Source organism: Podarcis liolepis (genome assembly GCF_965112155.1).
Source record: "Podarcis liolepis genome assembly, chromosome: Z".
In the NCBI taxonomy this organism is placed as follows: domain Eukaryota; kingdom Metazoa; phylum Chordata; class Lepidosauria; order Squamata; family Lacertidae; genus Podarcis; species Podarcis liolepis.
In genome coordinates, this window is record NC_139570.1 from 41,671,691 (window position 1) to 41,688,085 (window position 16,395).

The window sequence follows — 16,395 nt, forward strand, 5'->3', positions numbered from 1 at the left end:
GATTAGTTTAGGTTTCACACAAAATTGAAGAGAAGCCATGTGGTAGTGAACGAAGCACAACTCTACACAGGGCTTGAGGGGGGCAGTGAGTGGCTGGAAATAGAAAGTCACTTGAGCTTTATGAAGCCCTGATATAGCAGATTAATTTATCTAGTCCATATTGTCCATATTATGCATTATTCACATGGTCAGGATACTACCTCATTTTACCACATTAGTAAAGGAAATGAGCCTCAGTAAGTTACTTGATTTTATTTTAAGCTTGAAAATAGTTTCCATTTTTACAGTTTTGCTTCTCAAACTATGAGCAGCATCCCATGTAAAAATACAAATACAAAACAAGACTGCAGACAAAACACATATCAATAGGAGTGTCTCAACCTGAGTATCTTGATGTTACATTCAAATAACAGAACAAAGTCCAAAAATGCTGATCACATTATGACTGAATGATGCATCAGAATACTACATTCTTCCCTTTCCCCAATACTGTGGCAGCGGGCTAACTGGACCCAGCCTCTGGGACAGGAGCCGTGGGGTGGCAGTGAGAGTAGCCTTCCCCACCCAGCCATGTAGAGGTGGCTCACCTTCCTTAGGCCAGCTTGGAAGACAGCTGGCCGGCAGCATTGGAGAAGGGGAAGAAGAAGAGGGAGGGTGGAAGCTTCACCTGACAGAGAGAGAATAGGAGAAGGAGAAGGTGGCAACAGCAGTATCACTCCTGCTGCTGCCTTGTGCAACGAGAGGGTCACAGGGTTATTTGGAGTCAGGCCTACACTGAACTGCAGAAGCTGTGGGAGCTGTTTAGGAAGTTGGAGCAGCAGAACAAACAGCTCCACATTTGCAGTGTCGGTGGGGCTCCAGGCAGCAACCCCAATCTATAGCAGCAGAGGATCAGGCACCTGCACACCATTGGCTGCGCCTCTTGCCATGGCTGTTGGCACCTCCACTGTTACCTTTGCTGCTGCTCTCCGCCGCCACCAGGAGCAGCCCGCTAATTCTGGGGCTCGAGAGTCACTGCCTTGGCCCCAACAAAATTGGGCCCAGGTGGCCTCCACTGAATGAGAAAAAAAGGAAGAGGAAGTTGTTGGCACTGCAAATGTTTCAGCAGCAAGGGAGCCGTGAAGAGTGCCAGACTTCTGAAGGAAGGGGAGCCACTGAAGCCCAATGAGCTGGAATGGCAGCACCAAAAGGCATGCATCTTCTAGTGCCCTAATACCCCACCAACCAGGTGATTCGCAGGACAGGGCAGCAGTGAAAGAGGCATGTCTTTTGGTGCCATGTCAGTCAGGTGGAGATGTTAGGCGACAAACAATGGCATCTGGACATCTCCACTGCCTCACAAAAGGCTGGTTGCCAGTCACAAAATGTGATTGGCGCCTGGCTAATTACGAATGCTGGTTCCCTTGAATTAGAAACAAGCAGCATGAAAATGTTTCACCCAGAAGCAAGCCTAAGAGCAACTGCAAACAAGTTTTTTGCATCCAAATAATGGATAAATAAATAATCTTATTCTAATTGCCCAATTACACAGAAAGTCAATGTTCCAGGTGAGCACAGATATCTATGTTTGCTCCTTAGTAGTTCCTCATATCATGCACATTGGAGATAATGTAATATTGTACATTGGTTCAGATAATAAGCTGAAAGCTACCAGTCTCAAGTTCCAATCTTACCTCTTAGGCAAATCTTAGGCAAATCTCAGCTATCAGTAGATGAAACCACAAGATCGCCTTTTAAAACCAATCTATTTTCAGCCAAGAAGTATATATTCTAGTTTTCAGATGTCTGTAGAGCACATTTTGTCTTCATGCTAATTCTTTATTGCTACTGACAATGTTAAAAGCCTAATAAACATTTGAAGAGTGAAGTGTTATCAGGTCCAATTCATTGTTTGAGCAGAACCAAGTAAAGCAAACTGCATCTACCTGATTTAGAAAGACAACAAAGGAACTCCATTTTTATCCAGGATTAAATTCTCTTTCCCCTTTTAATATAAGTAGAATGATAATCCAACTAATATAAAATAAGGATCAAAAGTCCTACATATCACAGTTTCTAAAAACAAACAATCCTCCTGCGCTATCAAAACATATACCGTATTTTTCGCTCTATAAGACGCACTTTTCCCTCTCCAAAAATGAAGGGGAAATGTGTGTGTGTCCTATGGAGCGAATGCAGGCTCCTTGGCTACAGTGATAGCAACGTGAAGCCTCCAAAGCACAGAGGGAGCGCTTCCTCCGCGCTCCGGAGGCTTCGCGTTGCTTTTGCTGAAGCCTGGAGAGCGAGAGGGGTCGGTGCACACCGACCTCTCTTGCTCTCCAGGCTTCAGGGATAGCCGCCTGAAACCTTCGGAGCGCACCACGAGTTCCTGCTGCATTCCGGAGGCTTCAGGTTCCTTTCGCTGAAGCCAGGACAGTCTTGCTCTCCCAGCTTCAGCAAAAGGAACCCGAAGCCTGCGGAGCACAGCGGGAACTCGCACTGCGCTCCGAAGGCTGCAGGGATCTTTGAGGCTGGCGGTGGGGGAAAGCAGCGCTTCCCCCCACCGCCAGCCCCACAAGCTCTGGGGGCAGCGGGAAGGCGGCACGCCACCTCTGCGCTGCTCCCTGACCTGGTCTTTGAGGCTGGCGGTGGGGGAAGCAGCACTTCCCCCCACCACCAGCCCCACAAGCTCGGGGGCAGCACAGTTGAACGCACAGAACGCACTTGAATGCACAGAACGCACCTTGTTTTAGAGGGGGAGAACAAGAAAAACAAATTCTCTCCCTCTCTGCGCAGCGCCCCTTCAGCGAAATGGGAGGAGAAATGGAAGGGGCTCCGTTTCTCCTGCCGCTTCGCTGAAGGGGCGCTGCGCAGAGAGGGAGAGAATTTATTTTTCTTGTTCTCCCCCTCTAAAACAAGGTGGGTCCTATGGTCCGGTGCGTCCTATAGAGCGAAAAATACGGTATTTATTGTATCTTTGTTTATATGACAGCATTCAACATACTACAAGCCTCCTTTTCTAGCCTTCTATATACTGTTAGCCTTTTTTATGTTATCAAAGTCCCAATGAAGTCAGAACCTAGATATAATATATTAATAAGTAGAAGAAAAGCAGTCTACAGAGAGCAGCTATCAACTGGGTGCAACTCTTTTTTATATTTCCAATTTTTTTCATAAAACAAAATCTCATCTCCTGCCAAGAATCCAAAACAATTGATTGCGCAGACAAGTGTTGCAAGGAGTACAACTGTGATTAGAAGAGGCTTCCAATAAGCACTGTAGTCCGTGTGCCCTAAAATCTACTTCTTACTTAAACTTCTTGTTGTTTGCATTCATCTGTGTTGAAACAATTGAGTGCACCCAAGCCTCTGTGTTAGCAGCACCTAAGTGACCTCTCCAGGGTGCACAAACCTGGACATTGTATATGGAAGTCCTGGGCTGCCCAGCCCTCAGCCTCACTGATGTGGTCCAAAAAAAAGAGAGAACAACACGTTTGGCACCAGCCTAGCTTCAGGAATTGCTGGAAGGAGGCATTCAAGGTGCCATCCAACCTTCTTAGGGACTGCACTTCAGATTTGTATAGGTTTTACTTCTTACCGTTTCTTCTCTTGAAGATATCCTGCAATACAAGTGAGGTTTAGGATCCAAGTTTTCCTTCTCCTAGATGGGCTACCTTCCCAGGTTGAAGAGCCCCATCTGCCCCTCACTTCCCTCTACAGCACATGCAGAAACAGTCTTGATAACCATTGGACCCACTATTGCTCTCATCTGCTCAGTCCACTGGAACCTGTCCCTAACTCACTCATCAGCTACTCTCACCTGGTTTAGCTAGCCAGTTGAAGTGATTCCCGGAGTGTGTCCGCTGTCACATGATGACAGCTTCTAGGAGCCACAGGTGAGAGCTTAGTACAGGATGGGGACCAAGAGGAACAAACTACCCCAGAAAGAACATGACATGTCTTCCACCATAGATATCCCTTCCTCTAACATCCCCTATACCCCATGCACACTTTAAATTACACCATGTGAAAACCAAGGAGCTGAGACTCAGAACATATGGTTTAAATAAAGTCCCAACCTGAAGCTTCACTAACTCAGATTTCCACAAACACTTCTACTCTCATTTTCTGAAGTAGCCAACCAGGATAATGGAGCCAAAAACTGCAAGCTTATACACTTATATGTGAGTTAAGTCTATTTCCTCAATGAGGCTCTAAGCAAACAGGCATATCTTGTTTAAAAAGAAATACTTGTGATAAATATCATGTGAGCAATATTACTAGCTGAAATAAGATGCAGCCAATGTGTGGCTTTCCAGAAGCTGTTGGGACTAAAAAAATAACATCATACCTGACCACTAGCTATGCAGACGGTGGCTAGTGGGACCTGGAGTCTATTAACATCTAGAGCAGCCTTTCTCACCCTTGGGCCCCTAGATGTTGTCAGACTACAACTCCTAGCTAGCATGGCCAGTGGTAGCGGATGATGGGAGTTGTAGTTCAATAATAACCTGGGGACCAAATGTTGAGAAAGGCTGATCTAGAGAATTAACATGTTGGCACAAAGAGATACAGTATAGGCAGCAACCGTTTTAGGCATGTCTGATATGTGTGCGACCATAAAAATGTGCATTGCGCCAAAACTGGAATTGAGGTGAAAAAGTCACAAAAAGGGGCAGAACAGGACAGTGGCAGAGTGGGGTGTTTCAAATACACATAATTTCACTTAAATGCATGGTGCCTTGGAACATAACCCCCACATAAATTGGGAGTTGCCTGTACTTACTGCACTAAAAGATACTTAGATTGTAACAATTATTAGGGTTTTGCCATGAGGCTTTTAAAAAAACCGTACCATATTAAGCAAAAATGTAGTAAAAAAGAGGGGGAAGCAACATAGCAGTTATGAGCAGTTGTGGATAAACATAGATTTTGCATTTAATTTATTATTTTTTGCAACCTTAGGTTATACACAACAGGGATACACAGCAACATGTGGTGTTAGCCTCATTCTATTATGCATTTTAAAATTTGTACCTTATCCACCAGCTCTCTATCCAAGTGAAATTGTTCTCACTGCATCTGCACAAGAGAGACTACAGCATAGTTCACTTTTGCAATTGGGGGTGGGGGTGGGGAGGTTTATTGGGTTGTTCTTGTTTTTATTTTGATTATGTATTTTGTGGTTTTATATTATGATTTTATCCTGTGAACCGCCCTGACACCTGTGAGTATAGGACGGTATACAAATTTAATAAATAACAACAACAATTTCAGGGGATCATCAGTGATCCCCTGGTTTGCTTCTCCAACTTTCTGTCCTTTCCCCGGCTTTGCTTTCCTTCTGCAGGATGTCTACATTTCCTGCACTAGAAAGCACAGTATAACATTCCTAAACATGCAAGAGCATCATAATTTTAAAAAAAATACTGGCCAGCATGACGTCATTCAGATCAAGTAAGTAGTTCTCATAAAAGCAGCCAAAGGCCAAGCATCATTTCTGCCTTCATCACATAGTTCAACAGTGTGATACAGCAGCAAAAATAAATTAATGCTATTCTAGGCTACATCAACACAAGTCCAGATCAAGGGAAGTAATAGTACCACTATTCTGCCTTGGTCAGACCACACGTGGAGTACTGTGTCCAATTCTGGGCACAACAATTTAAGAAGTATGTTGACAAGCTGAATTGTGTGCAGAGGTGGCCAACCAAGATGATCAAAGGTCTGGAAACCAAGGCTTATGAGGAATGGTTGTGGGAGTTGACTATATTCAGCCAGGAGAAGAGGAGACTGAGAGGAGATATGATAGCCATCTTCAAATATCCTAAGGGCTGTGATATGCAAGATGGAGCAAACTCAGGGTGGATAAAAATCCATGATTTATTTTTTAAAAAACGGATTTTTAAAAAAATAAATAGAATTTTAAAAATAAAATGCTTTTGGAGGGAAAATATTTCTAAAGATAGTTTTTTATAAGTGGCAGTGGTACCTCAGGTTAAGTACTTAACTCGTTCCGGAGGTCCGTTCTTAACCTGAAACTGTTCTTAAACTGAAGCACCACTTTAGCTAATGGGGCCTCCTGCTGCCGCTGTGCTGCGGGAACACGATTTCTCTTCTCATCCTGAAGCAAAATTCTTAACCCAAGGTACTATTTCTGTGTTAGTGGAGTCTGTAACCTGAAGCGTATGTAACCTGAGGTACCACTGTACATTATAGTCCAAAGGCTATTCATCAGGAAATAAGGATTTGTTTTCAGTTTTTCATGTGTGCTTAAAATATATTTTTTTTTGAAAAATTGTTTAACCATATCAGTTAACAAACATGGATACATATGCTATAATGTTATTATTTTAGTTAAATAAATTGTTTAAATTATTATTAAGGAAATTATTATTTTTCTTCTTCCAATAAAGTACATCAGAAAACTTGTCCAAATATAAACAGTTAACTTATTAAGCTAATTAATCAACTAATTAATTTCATAATTATTCTTCTGCTCTAGAGGATAGGACCCAAATCAAGGGCTTCAAGTTACAAGAAAGAAGATTCTGACTAAACATCAGGAAGAACATTCTGACTGTGAGGGCTGTTTGACAGTGAAACAAATTCCCTTGGGAGGTGGTGAACTCTCCTTCTTTGGAGGTTTTTAAACAGAGGTTGGATGATCATCTATCATGGGTGCCTTAGTTGAGATTTTTGCATTATAAGGGGTTGAACTAGATACCTTTGGGGTCTCTTCCAACTCTACAATTCTGTGATTCTATAATTTGTTAGAAGGGATCAACCTAAATTAAACTAAAGTTAAGCCTCACATTTTAGTTGAGATATAGAACTAAAGTGTTTCAGGTGCTTAGTACAATGTAGTCCAGTGGTTCTCCATTGACGAACATTTTGGTTCTCGAACGCCGTTAACCCGGAAGTAAATGCTTCAGTTTTCGAACATGCCTCAGAAGTTGAACATGCCACGTGGCTTCTGCTGAGTGCAAGATCCTGAGGCCTAGCTGTTGGCTATTGAGTTTTCTGTTTTCGAACGTTTAAGAACTCGAACAGTCTTCCGGAACGGATTACATTCGAAAACCGAGGTACCACTTTACTGATTTTGGGGGGTGGGGCTCTTATATACTACCTATTGCAGTGAAAAGCTCCTTCTAAAATGCCTTACAAATTTAAATATTAGTAATGCAAAGCAGTTTAAGCTGCAATAAGAGAGAACCAATCAAAACAACTTAAAACTCCGTAAAACTTAACAACTAAAATAGAAACACCACCATTATCAAGACACAGGTCAATTTTATCTTCCAAAAGACAGCAGAAATGTTTTCGTTTTGTCAGATATACTAAAAGCTTCAGCAGAATAGGCCTCTCTTGAGGTGCTCCACAGGAAAGGCACCACCAAAGAGAAGGTTCAGCTTCAAGGGAAATGATAAAACTGGCTTCACATACTTAAGGAAACTGAAGTAAGGCCTCACCTGAAGATGACATTGCATACAAATGAAGTTTGTACAGAATGAGGCACTTACGAAGACCTTTAGCACTGGTCAAGTTTTACATATTTCCATCTCCTTCCTTTCACCCCCACCAAGTGCTAATACCCTTTGTGACACAGAACAACTGTGCTCTCCAGCATAAGCAGAACCCATGCCTTACAAATAAGCTAGATGAGATGAAGCATATATGAAATTAGATGAATATGCCTTGAATACAATTGACATTTTTGACAAGTAAGCATATATGAAATCAGATGAATATGCCTTGTATACAATTGACATTTTTGACAGGTATGCTCATTTTGAGGCAATACTGTATTACTACCAGGTATTCTGAGAAGCAATCCAAGTCATTTAAGGACTAGAAGGACTGGAAGGCTTCTCATTTGTATTAGAGGATAACACTGAAATTTAAAGATATTAACCTGCTTATGGCTGGTTTCATATGCAAAACACAGGAATATTAGCCTAATCTCTATACTTGTTTACAGAATTAGTATACTTTTTTAAAGGTGAGGAAATCAATTAAGGGAATCTGACATTAATATTGAAGCCAAGTATGGATATGTCTAGAACTTGCCATCACACATGACTGCCCAAGCCTAGTTCCCATGGAGGTTTTAAACAAACACAGGCCATGCAACAAATTTGCTCTACACAAAGTAGACCAGTTAGTGGCTGCACATGATACTATTTTTTTACCAAAATAAGCTAAATCAAAAACCCACAAAAATGAAATTGTAGATATTTACCTTAGTGTCCAGTTATAATTTTTAAACTGCAGTTACAGCTTGTGTTATGATAGAATATTATTTGACTTTGCTGCTTACTGAAATTATAGTATACTTTCATAAACAGAAGAAGTGAACCAAAAACTTGCTCAAAGCTCCTAATTTTGCTGTGCCACATGAACAATCATCCCCATTCTAAAAGCTGAAAACAAACCAAAGCCATGTGATTGCAGGAATACAGTGTATTACTTAGCACTAACACAACACAAGCTAATGTTAATCCATTAAGCATATTAGAGTTTGGCAAATTAGTCAGATTAACAGGGCTATCTAATTTTCTACATGCTACATTTTGTTTCAGTTAAAAGTATAATACCGATATGAAGCCAAAATCCTGGCACAAATGACAAAAACCAAGAACTCAAAGTAGACGAAGCAGAATCTACTTTAATACAACACACTGGAAGGCAATAGTGCTTCAGAAGACCGTAGAAATAAAACTAAAGTTTCAAACAAGATTTTTTTCTATCCCATCTATTTATATTCATTACCCACAATGTTATGCAAAGAAATGAATGCTGCCTCACTGCTATGTTCTAGAATACAGCAGCCTTGGTTAAAAAATAGATGAGTGAAATATCTACAATATGATACAGAAGCCATAAGATTCTTATTCTCTATTCAGCTATGCTCCATAAAAAGGTAGCAGCAAGGATCTACAGGATTGCCAGAATGAATCACACAATAAGGATTTAAGGGCCTTCAAGAGCTCAGCCTTTGTAGGTCTAGGTTCTGTGTGAGAGAGCACTATTTCATGAAACAAAAACAAAAACACAGTTATATGCACTTCTACAAACCATTCACAATGAGGAAAAGGGATGTACACTGACAAGGTTCCTAGCAAGCACTTATTAATATCCTGGGATCTAAAAACATGGGAATAGGGCAAGTAGGCAAATCGGTTTGGCACATGATTGATATGTAAAACACAGATCATTTCAAATCCATTTAACAGCTGAGAGAGCAAGACAGGGGGAAAGCAAAAGGGGAGAGATAAAAGAATAATCACTCAATGGGGATTTTTACCTATTCCATAGGCTTTAGCACAGATCCATTGTAGATTAGCAGCTATTTTTGCTCGAGCTGAATCATAGAGCTCCAACGGAACGATCTCAGCTGCACTATCTGCTAGAGCATCCATTTTTCTTCTGGTGCTATCCCCACCAGCACAAACATCAACATCCGCCATCTGAAACAAAAATAAAAGAAACCCAGTCTAGCACTCATACACATAATAGGCTCATATGTACAGTAGCAAGTACAAATTCTGTAGTCCCAGAAGCACTGGAGGTTTTTTATTGCTATGGTTTGCTCTGCAATTACGGTAAATCTCAGTCTGAATTCTTTCCCCCTTCTAATATTCATTTGATGCTGCATTATATATATATATATATATATATATATATATATATATATATATGAGAATATATGAGAGAGAATATGCTAAAGCTACTCTTTCAGCCCTACAATATGAAAGGGAACATACAAATCACACTTGTAGTCATAGTCTTGCTCCAGACACCTCTCCAGCATGTTAACAGCCTAACAATACAGACAGGTACCAGGCAAATTGCTGGAAGCAAAAACCTATTCTCATATGATTTCTCTAACAATTGAAATGAAGGAGGCACAGCAGGGAATGAAGGCAACAGAAGGCAGAAGGCCTAGGGTTTCCCATTCTTGTCATAGCCTCATCTCTTTCCTTCATCCTACTCCTAAGAAGGATGATCGGTTAGCTGAGATGAACAGAAGCACCAGACACCCTGCAGGCAAGAGGATAAAGGGAGAGGGCAGAACAGAAAGGTCCTTCCACCAACATCTTCCTTACCCTTCTTCACCAGCACACTCTGGCACATGCCAGGGCCAAGGTAGCAAACAAAAGGTGCCTCAGCCTACCTTTTCCAGGCAGAGTGCTGCTCCCCAACAAAGACAACAAAGGACATCCCTTCAGCACCGTCTTCCTCATCTGTCACATCTTTCTTTTTGCTGTCTCACCCGCCTCTCCCTGTTCCAAATATCTCCCTAGCTTTTTTCAGTTGCCTTCAGTTCTTCTCCCACTCTACCCAGTAACTATATATATGTGTGTGAGTATTTAACCCAGTGCTGCCTATTGCCTTAACCTCTCCCCAATACATTTCCACATCTCCCTTAGTAGCCCATAAACTTCTGTTCCCCCTGCTTCTGCTCCAGTTCTCACCCCATAATGTCACTTTCACCTCCCCGCACAAAAACACACACAAAGATCCTTAACAGCCCAGTCTCTTTTCACAGCAGACACTGCCTTACACATATCCATGAACCTGACACCCATCAGACAATTCATTTTTGTAATAAATAGCATGGACAATAAACACAGCACAATATGACATTAATGGTGATTAAGACAGCAACACTACTGTTTAATATCCTACGCTTTCCTATATTAAGATTACTCCCTTCCACCATGTACTGCAATACTGGCCTCAACCTTGTCCTCATCCTCTTCGCAGCCCATCTCTCCTGATCTTCCAGTTTCTGCCCCTCAACACACCCAGTCCTTGCCCAAACTTCCCACACTTACATTTCAATCTACTGCCTCTCCCCTTGTAGCTCCTATTAGTCTACCACACACCCCACACAAGAATCAACCCCCCCATTGGCCCACCCCGTCCCTCAAACAGCCTCCTGCTGTCCAAGCCACTGCCCCTCAACGCCTGCTACTCTTATCATACTATAGATTTGTTATTATTGATAAAACACCCACACAGACACCCAATCCTGATCCCCCAACCTATACCCTTCTACGATTTCCCCATGACCTGTTACTTCCACGCACAAATACCCAGACCCCCGCCCCACCTCCTCCACCCCAAATTCCCACCCGTCACAACACGGCAATAAGATCCATGGCTCTCTCCCATGCGCACAACAACCGGGCAAACCCCCAGGCCCAGGCTTTACCTCTACTCACAAGCTCCTCTGCCGCCCGCTCCCAGATACCCCACAACTCTTCATAACCACAAGCAACGTAACCAGATTTCCCCCCTCCTCCTCCCGCCCAACCCCCACCCTGCCCAAAAAAAACATAAAAAGATCCTGGCCCGCCCACCCCACACACCGAACACGCCCCAATCCCTGCTCATCCTCAGTCGCTCACTCGCGATGATAACACAGGTTAGAACACAATAACACACCCCGCTCAAAAACAGCCAGGCCCCCCTCCCCGCAGAGCCCTTCCGTCCAAGATGTCAGCTCTCCGCTCCCCCCGCCCACACGCCGTGTGTCCCTCATACAAGCCGCCGCCGCCGCCACCACTGCGCTCCCTCCTCCTCGTCCCTCAGTTCTGACAGACCCAAATCATACCGCCGCCGCCGCCCCCCGCCATCATCTGCCGTGCGCCCCCTCACCTTTTTTTTCCTCCTTCCGAGCCGCAGCTACCTCATGCCAACGCCGGGCCGAGCTCCCCAACCGCCGCCGCCTCACCACTCCCGCGTCGTCGGAGCCCCCACCACTACCACGTCGGCCGCGCCCAGGGCCCAAGGCCTCGCGGCGGCGGCAACGGCAAGGGGTAACCCCCGCACCCACCTACCCCCGCTGGTCTGGGCAGGGCAAGGCAGGGCTGGTCTGGTCTGGTGGGCAGGCGGGCGGGCGAGCTGGCTGCCTCTGTCGCCTCAGCTCAGCCTGGATCGGCTGAGGGGGCGGGGGAGACTGGAGGGGAGAACGAGACCGGAGGAAGGGGGGGGGAGAGGACGCGCACCCGCGAGGCTCGCGCGCCTCGATAAACGGAGGAGAAGAATGAGGGCGCGCATGCGCCCGCTCGCCAGGTGAAGTAGGTGTAGAGGGTTGAGAGTGTGTGTGTGTGTGTGTGTGTGTGTGTGTGAGAGAGAGAGAAAGAGCGAGGGAGGGAGGGAATGCGCGTGCGCGTGCCGCGGAGCTCCTTTCTCTCCCCCGCCGCCACCCCTGACTCCCGCTACGTTCTGTCCGCGAGCCGCGCTTCGGTATCTTTAATGCGCGCGCTCGCGCGCCCCCGGAAACGGGGGGGGGGAGAGAGAGAGTGGGTGTACGCGCTCGGGGGGAGGGGGTGTCTCTACAGCTAAGGGTTGATTAGCTGGCAGAGAGAGGGTGGGGGTGCGCTCTGCTACTAAGGGTTAGCTTACCTGGAGTCAGAGGAGAAAGCTAATACATCAGGGTCACCCGCCTCCTGGGTTGGGTTGTGATCTGCAAGGTAGGCTGCTGCTGCTGCTGCTGCTGCTGAGGATAGTGGACTGTAGCATGCAACTACCCAGATCTGTCACTGAGGTCAAGGGTGTCGGAAGCCTGTATGGTAAAGACTGAGCAGAAAGCACAGAAGCTCCTGCTCAAGCGAAGTGCAGGCTGCTGGTGTTGCATACCTCAGCTTGAGAGCCTGGGCACACGCGTGCACGCAAACAGCCTTGGGTAGCTTTGCAGCATTGAGAGGAGGCCCTCCATTGAATGCTGCAAACGATGCGCCCAGGATCATGGATGGGTGTAACGCGGGGGGTGGGGTGGGCAGCTGCCCCCACAATCAATCAAAATCAATACAAATCTGATGTTCTGCTTTCCCCCCCCCATAAAAGCCTGGGGGGGGGGCTCCACAAGAATCCTAGCTACGCCCATGCCTAGGATGCCACCAGCGTAAAGGCCCTAGTTCATATCACAAATATGCTGGCATCCAGGGCAAAGGCTTTGAACCCGTTCTCAAAGAGTAGGCAGGCACCCTGCAGGAGCAGGCAGTCCTTTGGAGATGAACCCCAATGCTTGGACTAGGCAATAGGAACCGACCCTCCACAGGTTCCCCACCTCTGGCTTAGACACATATGCAAATATGTAATATGTTTCATCAAGGTTTTTGTTATAAATTTCAAGAGAGAACAACAGAAATGGTCCCCTTAGGAGGTGAAGTTTTCTAGCTGGGAAGAATATATTTAAAAGTAGGGTCAGTGTTTGATAAAAAGCATGCTTACCATAGCTTGGATATTCATTAGAAGAAACCCTGCAATGGGTGACTGGCTTCAAAATTCCTGACATACTTTGAGAATGATGAAAATTACTCCCTTTCTAAGACTGTTAGGACAATAGATATTCCAAGCTTACGGATAATTGGGACTCTTTCATGTTATACTGAAATGAAATTAAAACATGCAAAGAAATATGTAAGGCAATCCTAAATATCATTCAGGCTGCAGTCCTAAACCCCCTTATGTAGGAGCAGGGCAGTCTCTACTGAATTTCAGTGGGCTTACTTCTGAGGAGACAGGTATAGGATTGCGCAGTTAAATTTCTTTCAACTGCAATCCCTCCTTTCAGGTAAAAATAATTATTGCAATTGCAGTTGTGTGCATTTTTAATTGTATGTATTTTTAAAATGAAAATAGCCATTGGTTTTTGTTTTAAAGAAAGAGTCCAATGCATAAATTGTATCAAAATGAAGGCATTCTCAGGTATCATAATAGGGCATATGCAAGGAGGCAGTCTCTATGAATGAAGCAATTATGGATAACTGTGTTATATCGCCAGAGCCATTCCTGGTTCCGTCTGATAATTGCGTTATAATGACTGTCGTATTCCTTGGGATGTTAATCTGATCTTTCTTCCTGAAGGGCAGATTGCTAAATGAACCGGGCACAACCATTATATTTGTGGGGGAGCAGAGTGTATACATGTACACACATCCATATGTTAAAAATATGTTACCAAGGTAACAACGGAATTAAAAATTTCCTTTGTATATCATATATATGCCATGGTTCCACCCACACAGAGTATTTTATTTAAATTTGGCAAAGAGAAAATAGGAAAACAGGAACTGTACCCAACTAAGTTCTACTCAAGACAAGAAAGACCAGTGCTTTTTTTCTAATAAAAAAAATGTTTAGGGGTACTCTCATTTCCTATTCATATTGAAATACTGCCCCTCAATGAGGCCAAACTTAGATTCACAAAATGTTTAGGGATACAGTATGCATACCCCTGCGTCCCCCCCCCCCCAGAAAAAAAGCACTGGACAAGATCCACTGAGGCTTCAGTCCCAACCTTATTTACCTGGAAGCAAATCCCTTTGAATTCAACAGGTCTTGTGGTTAGTCATGTCCATTAATTTCAGTGGGTTTACTCTAGGTATGGTGAACAGTCCCTTGAGAGGAAAGAGGGGGGAGCCATTGCACAATTTAAGTTGCAATTAGAATAAAGATGTACAGATTTCAGCTTTTAGATTCCACCTCTCTATGCAAAGCAAACAAATATGGGGGGAATTCAATTTTTTTTTTAAAAAAGGCCCCCTTGAGGTGTGCTTTTTATAGTGCATGCATGACAATATGTACTTAAGATGGTATTGGGCAGCTTTCAGTAATGCTTGTGCCTGCAAATGTTTTGGGGCTGACATACAGCTTCATTTCCGGTCGCTGTACACACTGTAACCTCCTGCTGAAATCATGTAAAGGTTTATATCATAAATGGGTTGGGACAGGGGGGGGGGTTGTTGTGCTTTAGCATAAAGGGGCCCCTCCAGACAACAGTAATGCAGTAACATTGGGAGTACATTACAGGACAGCTAATAAAACAGAATGATGTGCAGACAATTCAGTATAATTCCACCATTAATGCACCACCCATGGCGTGCTGCGGAATACACCTGTTTAAAAACGAAACAAAGAAACACCAGTCTGGAGGGATCCTAAATCTACAGGTGTGTGAAATTTATAGCTCACATTTCATGAGACCATACTTACTGCACACTGAATCTCCCCTGCCCTAGCCAACTAGTAGCTCAATGGCCACTTATGCATTGCCCAAAAAAATAAATAAAAGAGAAAATGCAGCACCCTAAAAGATGACACCAATTTGCATATGCTAATTTATATGTGCAGATGCAAATTTAGAAGTAATAACTCTGAATAAGAAATACACATGGTTGGAAAGACTGCACACAGGTGACCTGAGCTTGCTCTGTCTGCTATCCAGGTGCTAAGAACTTGCCACATCATAGCACACAAGACAGTATGAAATGTGTTTTGTCCTGAATGTCATCCTCAATGTCTGGTGTACTCTGCTTTGTTCAAGGCCACTGGTCAGGGGTGCATCCTGTACATGATGTTGCACACTGGTGGCTCTGCAGAATCATAGATTAACAGAGCTTTAGAGAGGCCATAGTGGGCAGGAATGAGTGCATCTCGGCTGGCAGCTTAAATGTCACCAAAGGAAGTGTTTGACACAAAGTGCAGGTTCTGACATACGCATTTAGATGCAAATTTATAAATACTTCAATGTAAACAGACATACACATAGTGGGAAGGTCCAAGCGAAGTGTGTGTCTTCTTAGTCTGCTGTCGGATACTAGCTGCTGATGGGCAGCTTAAGGGTCCCTGGTGTTCTCTCTTCTGGTGGTTCTTTATCATTATCCAATGAAGCTGAACATTGGAAGAATCAGGACACACAAAATAAACGTACAGGATGCTGGACTAGATGGGCTATTGCATGTCCCCTGCCTGAAGCCCTGGAGACGTGCTGCTGCCACCAGTCAGTATAGACCATACTGAGCTACGTGGATCAAGGTCTGACCTGGTGGAAGGCACCTTCCTTTGTTCCTAAGTGGGGAGAGCACTGTTGCACTCAGTTCTTGCTTGCAGGCTTCCCATTGGGTTGTTACTGTGAGAACAGGATGCTGGCACTTTGGTTTGATCCAGCAAGGTTCATCTATGTTCTTCCCAATGCGCACCCCACCCCATGTATTACATTCTTTCCCTGGGCCTCTCCTGTGCAAGCTTTGGAACTGCACAATCCAAGTGACCTTCTGAATCACTGATGTCCTTCTGCCAAGCTGCCCAGTGATGTGTGTTACGGGGCAAGGGAGGGTGGGGGGCTGTCTAGCATTCCCTGAGTCACACAAAAGACCGAGAGGTGCCTGACAGATGCCAGCAAGCACAGTAGCATTGCTGGTGTCCCCATGGCAACAGCTCCGACAACAGCTTCCCAGTGTGACGTCATAAGAGGTGGAGGGAAAGCCGTCAATATTTCTCAACTGGAGCAACGAGTGTTGATTACGCCACACTCCAGCACCACAGCTCACAAGCTACAGGGATCCCTTGTCACCAGCTTCTCACAAGGATACTGTGGCAGAGGTTTTGAGTGAAGCAGCAA

The 16,395-nt window shown here is 44.4% G+C and overlaps 1 protein-coding gene across 6 annotated transcripts in view; it reads right to left on the minus strand.

Moving 5' to 3' along the window:
* The window catches only part of CAMSAP1 (calmodulin regulated spectrin associated protein 1), a 43,608-nt gene extending 31,387 nt beyond the window's left edge, over positions 1 to 12,221 (minus strand). The window contains exons 1-3 of one of the 6 annotated variants that reach the window (XM_083485699.1): positions 12,162 to 12,207; positions 11,646 to 12,012; positions 9,286 to 9,448 (exon numbers count right to left, since the gene is read on the minus strand). In XM_083485699.1, the coding sequence (XP_083341825.1) occupies positions 9,286 to 9,448 (163 nt within the window). In that variant the 5' untranslated portion in view covers positions 11,646 to 12,012; positions 12,162 to 12,207. Of the gene's footprint in view, positions 1 to 9,285; positions 9,449 to 11,199; positions 11,313 to 11,356; positions 11,380 to 11,432; positions 11,506 to 11,645 lie in introns of those variants that run through there. The other 5 variants (XM_083485701.1, XM_083485703.1, XM_083485700.1 and 2 more) reach the window with 5 other exon arrangements.
* Between the last annotated feature and the right edge of the window lie 4,174 nt (positions 12,222 to 16,395).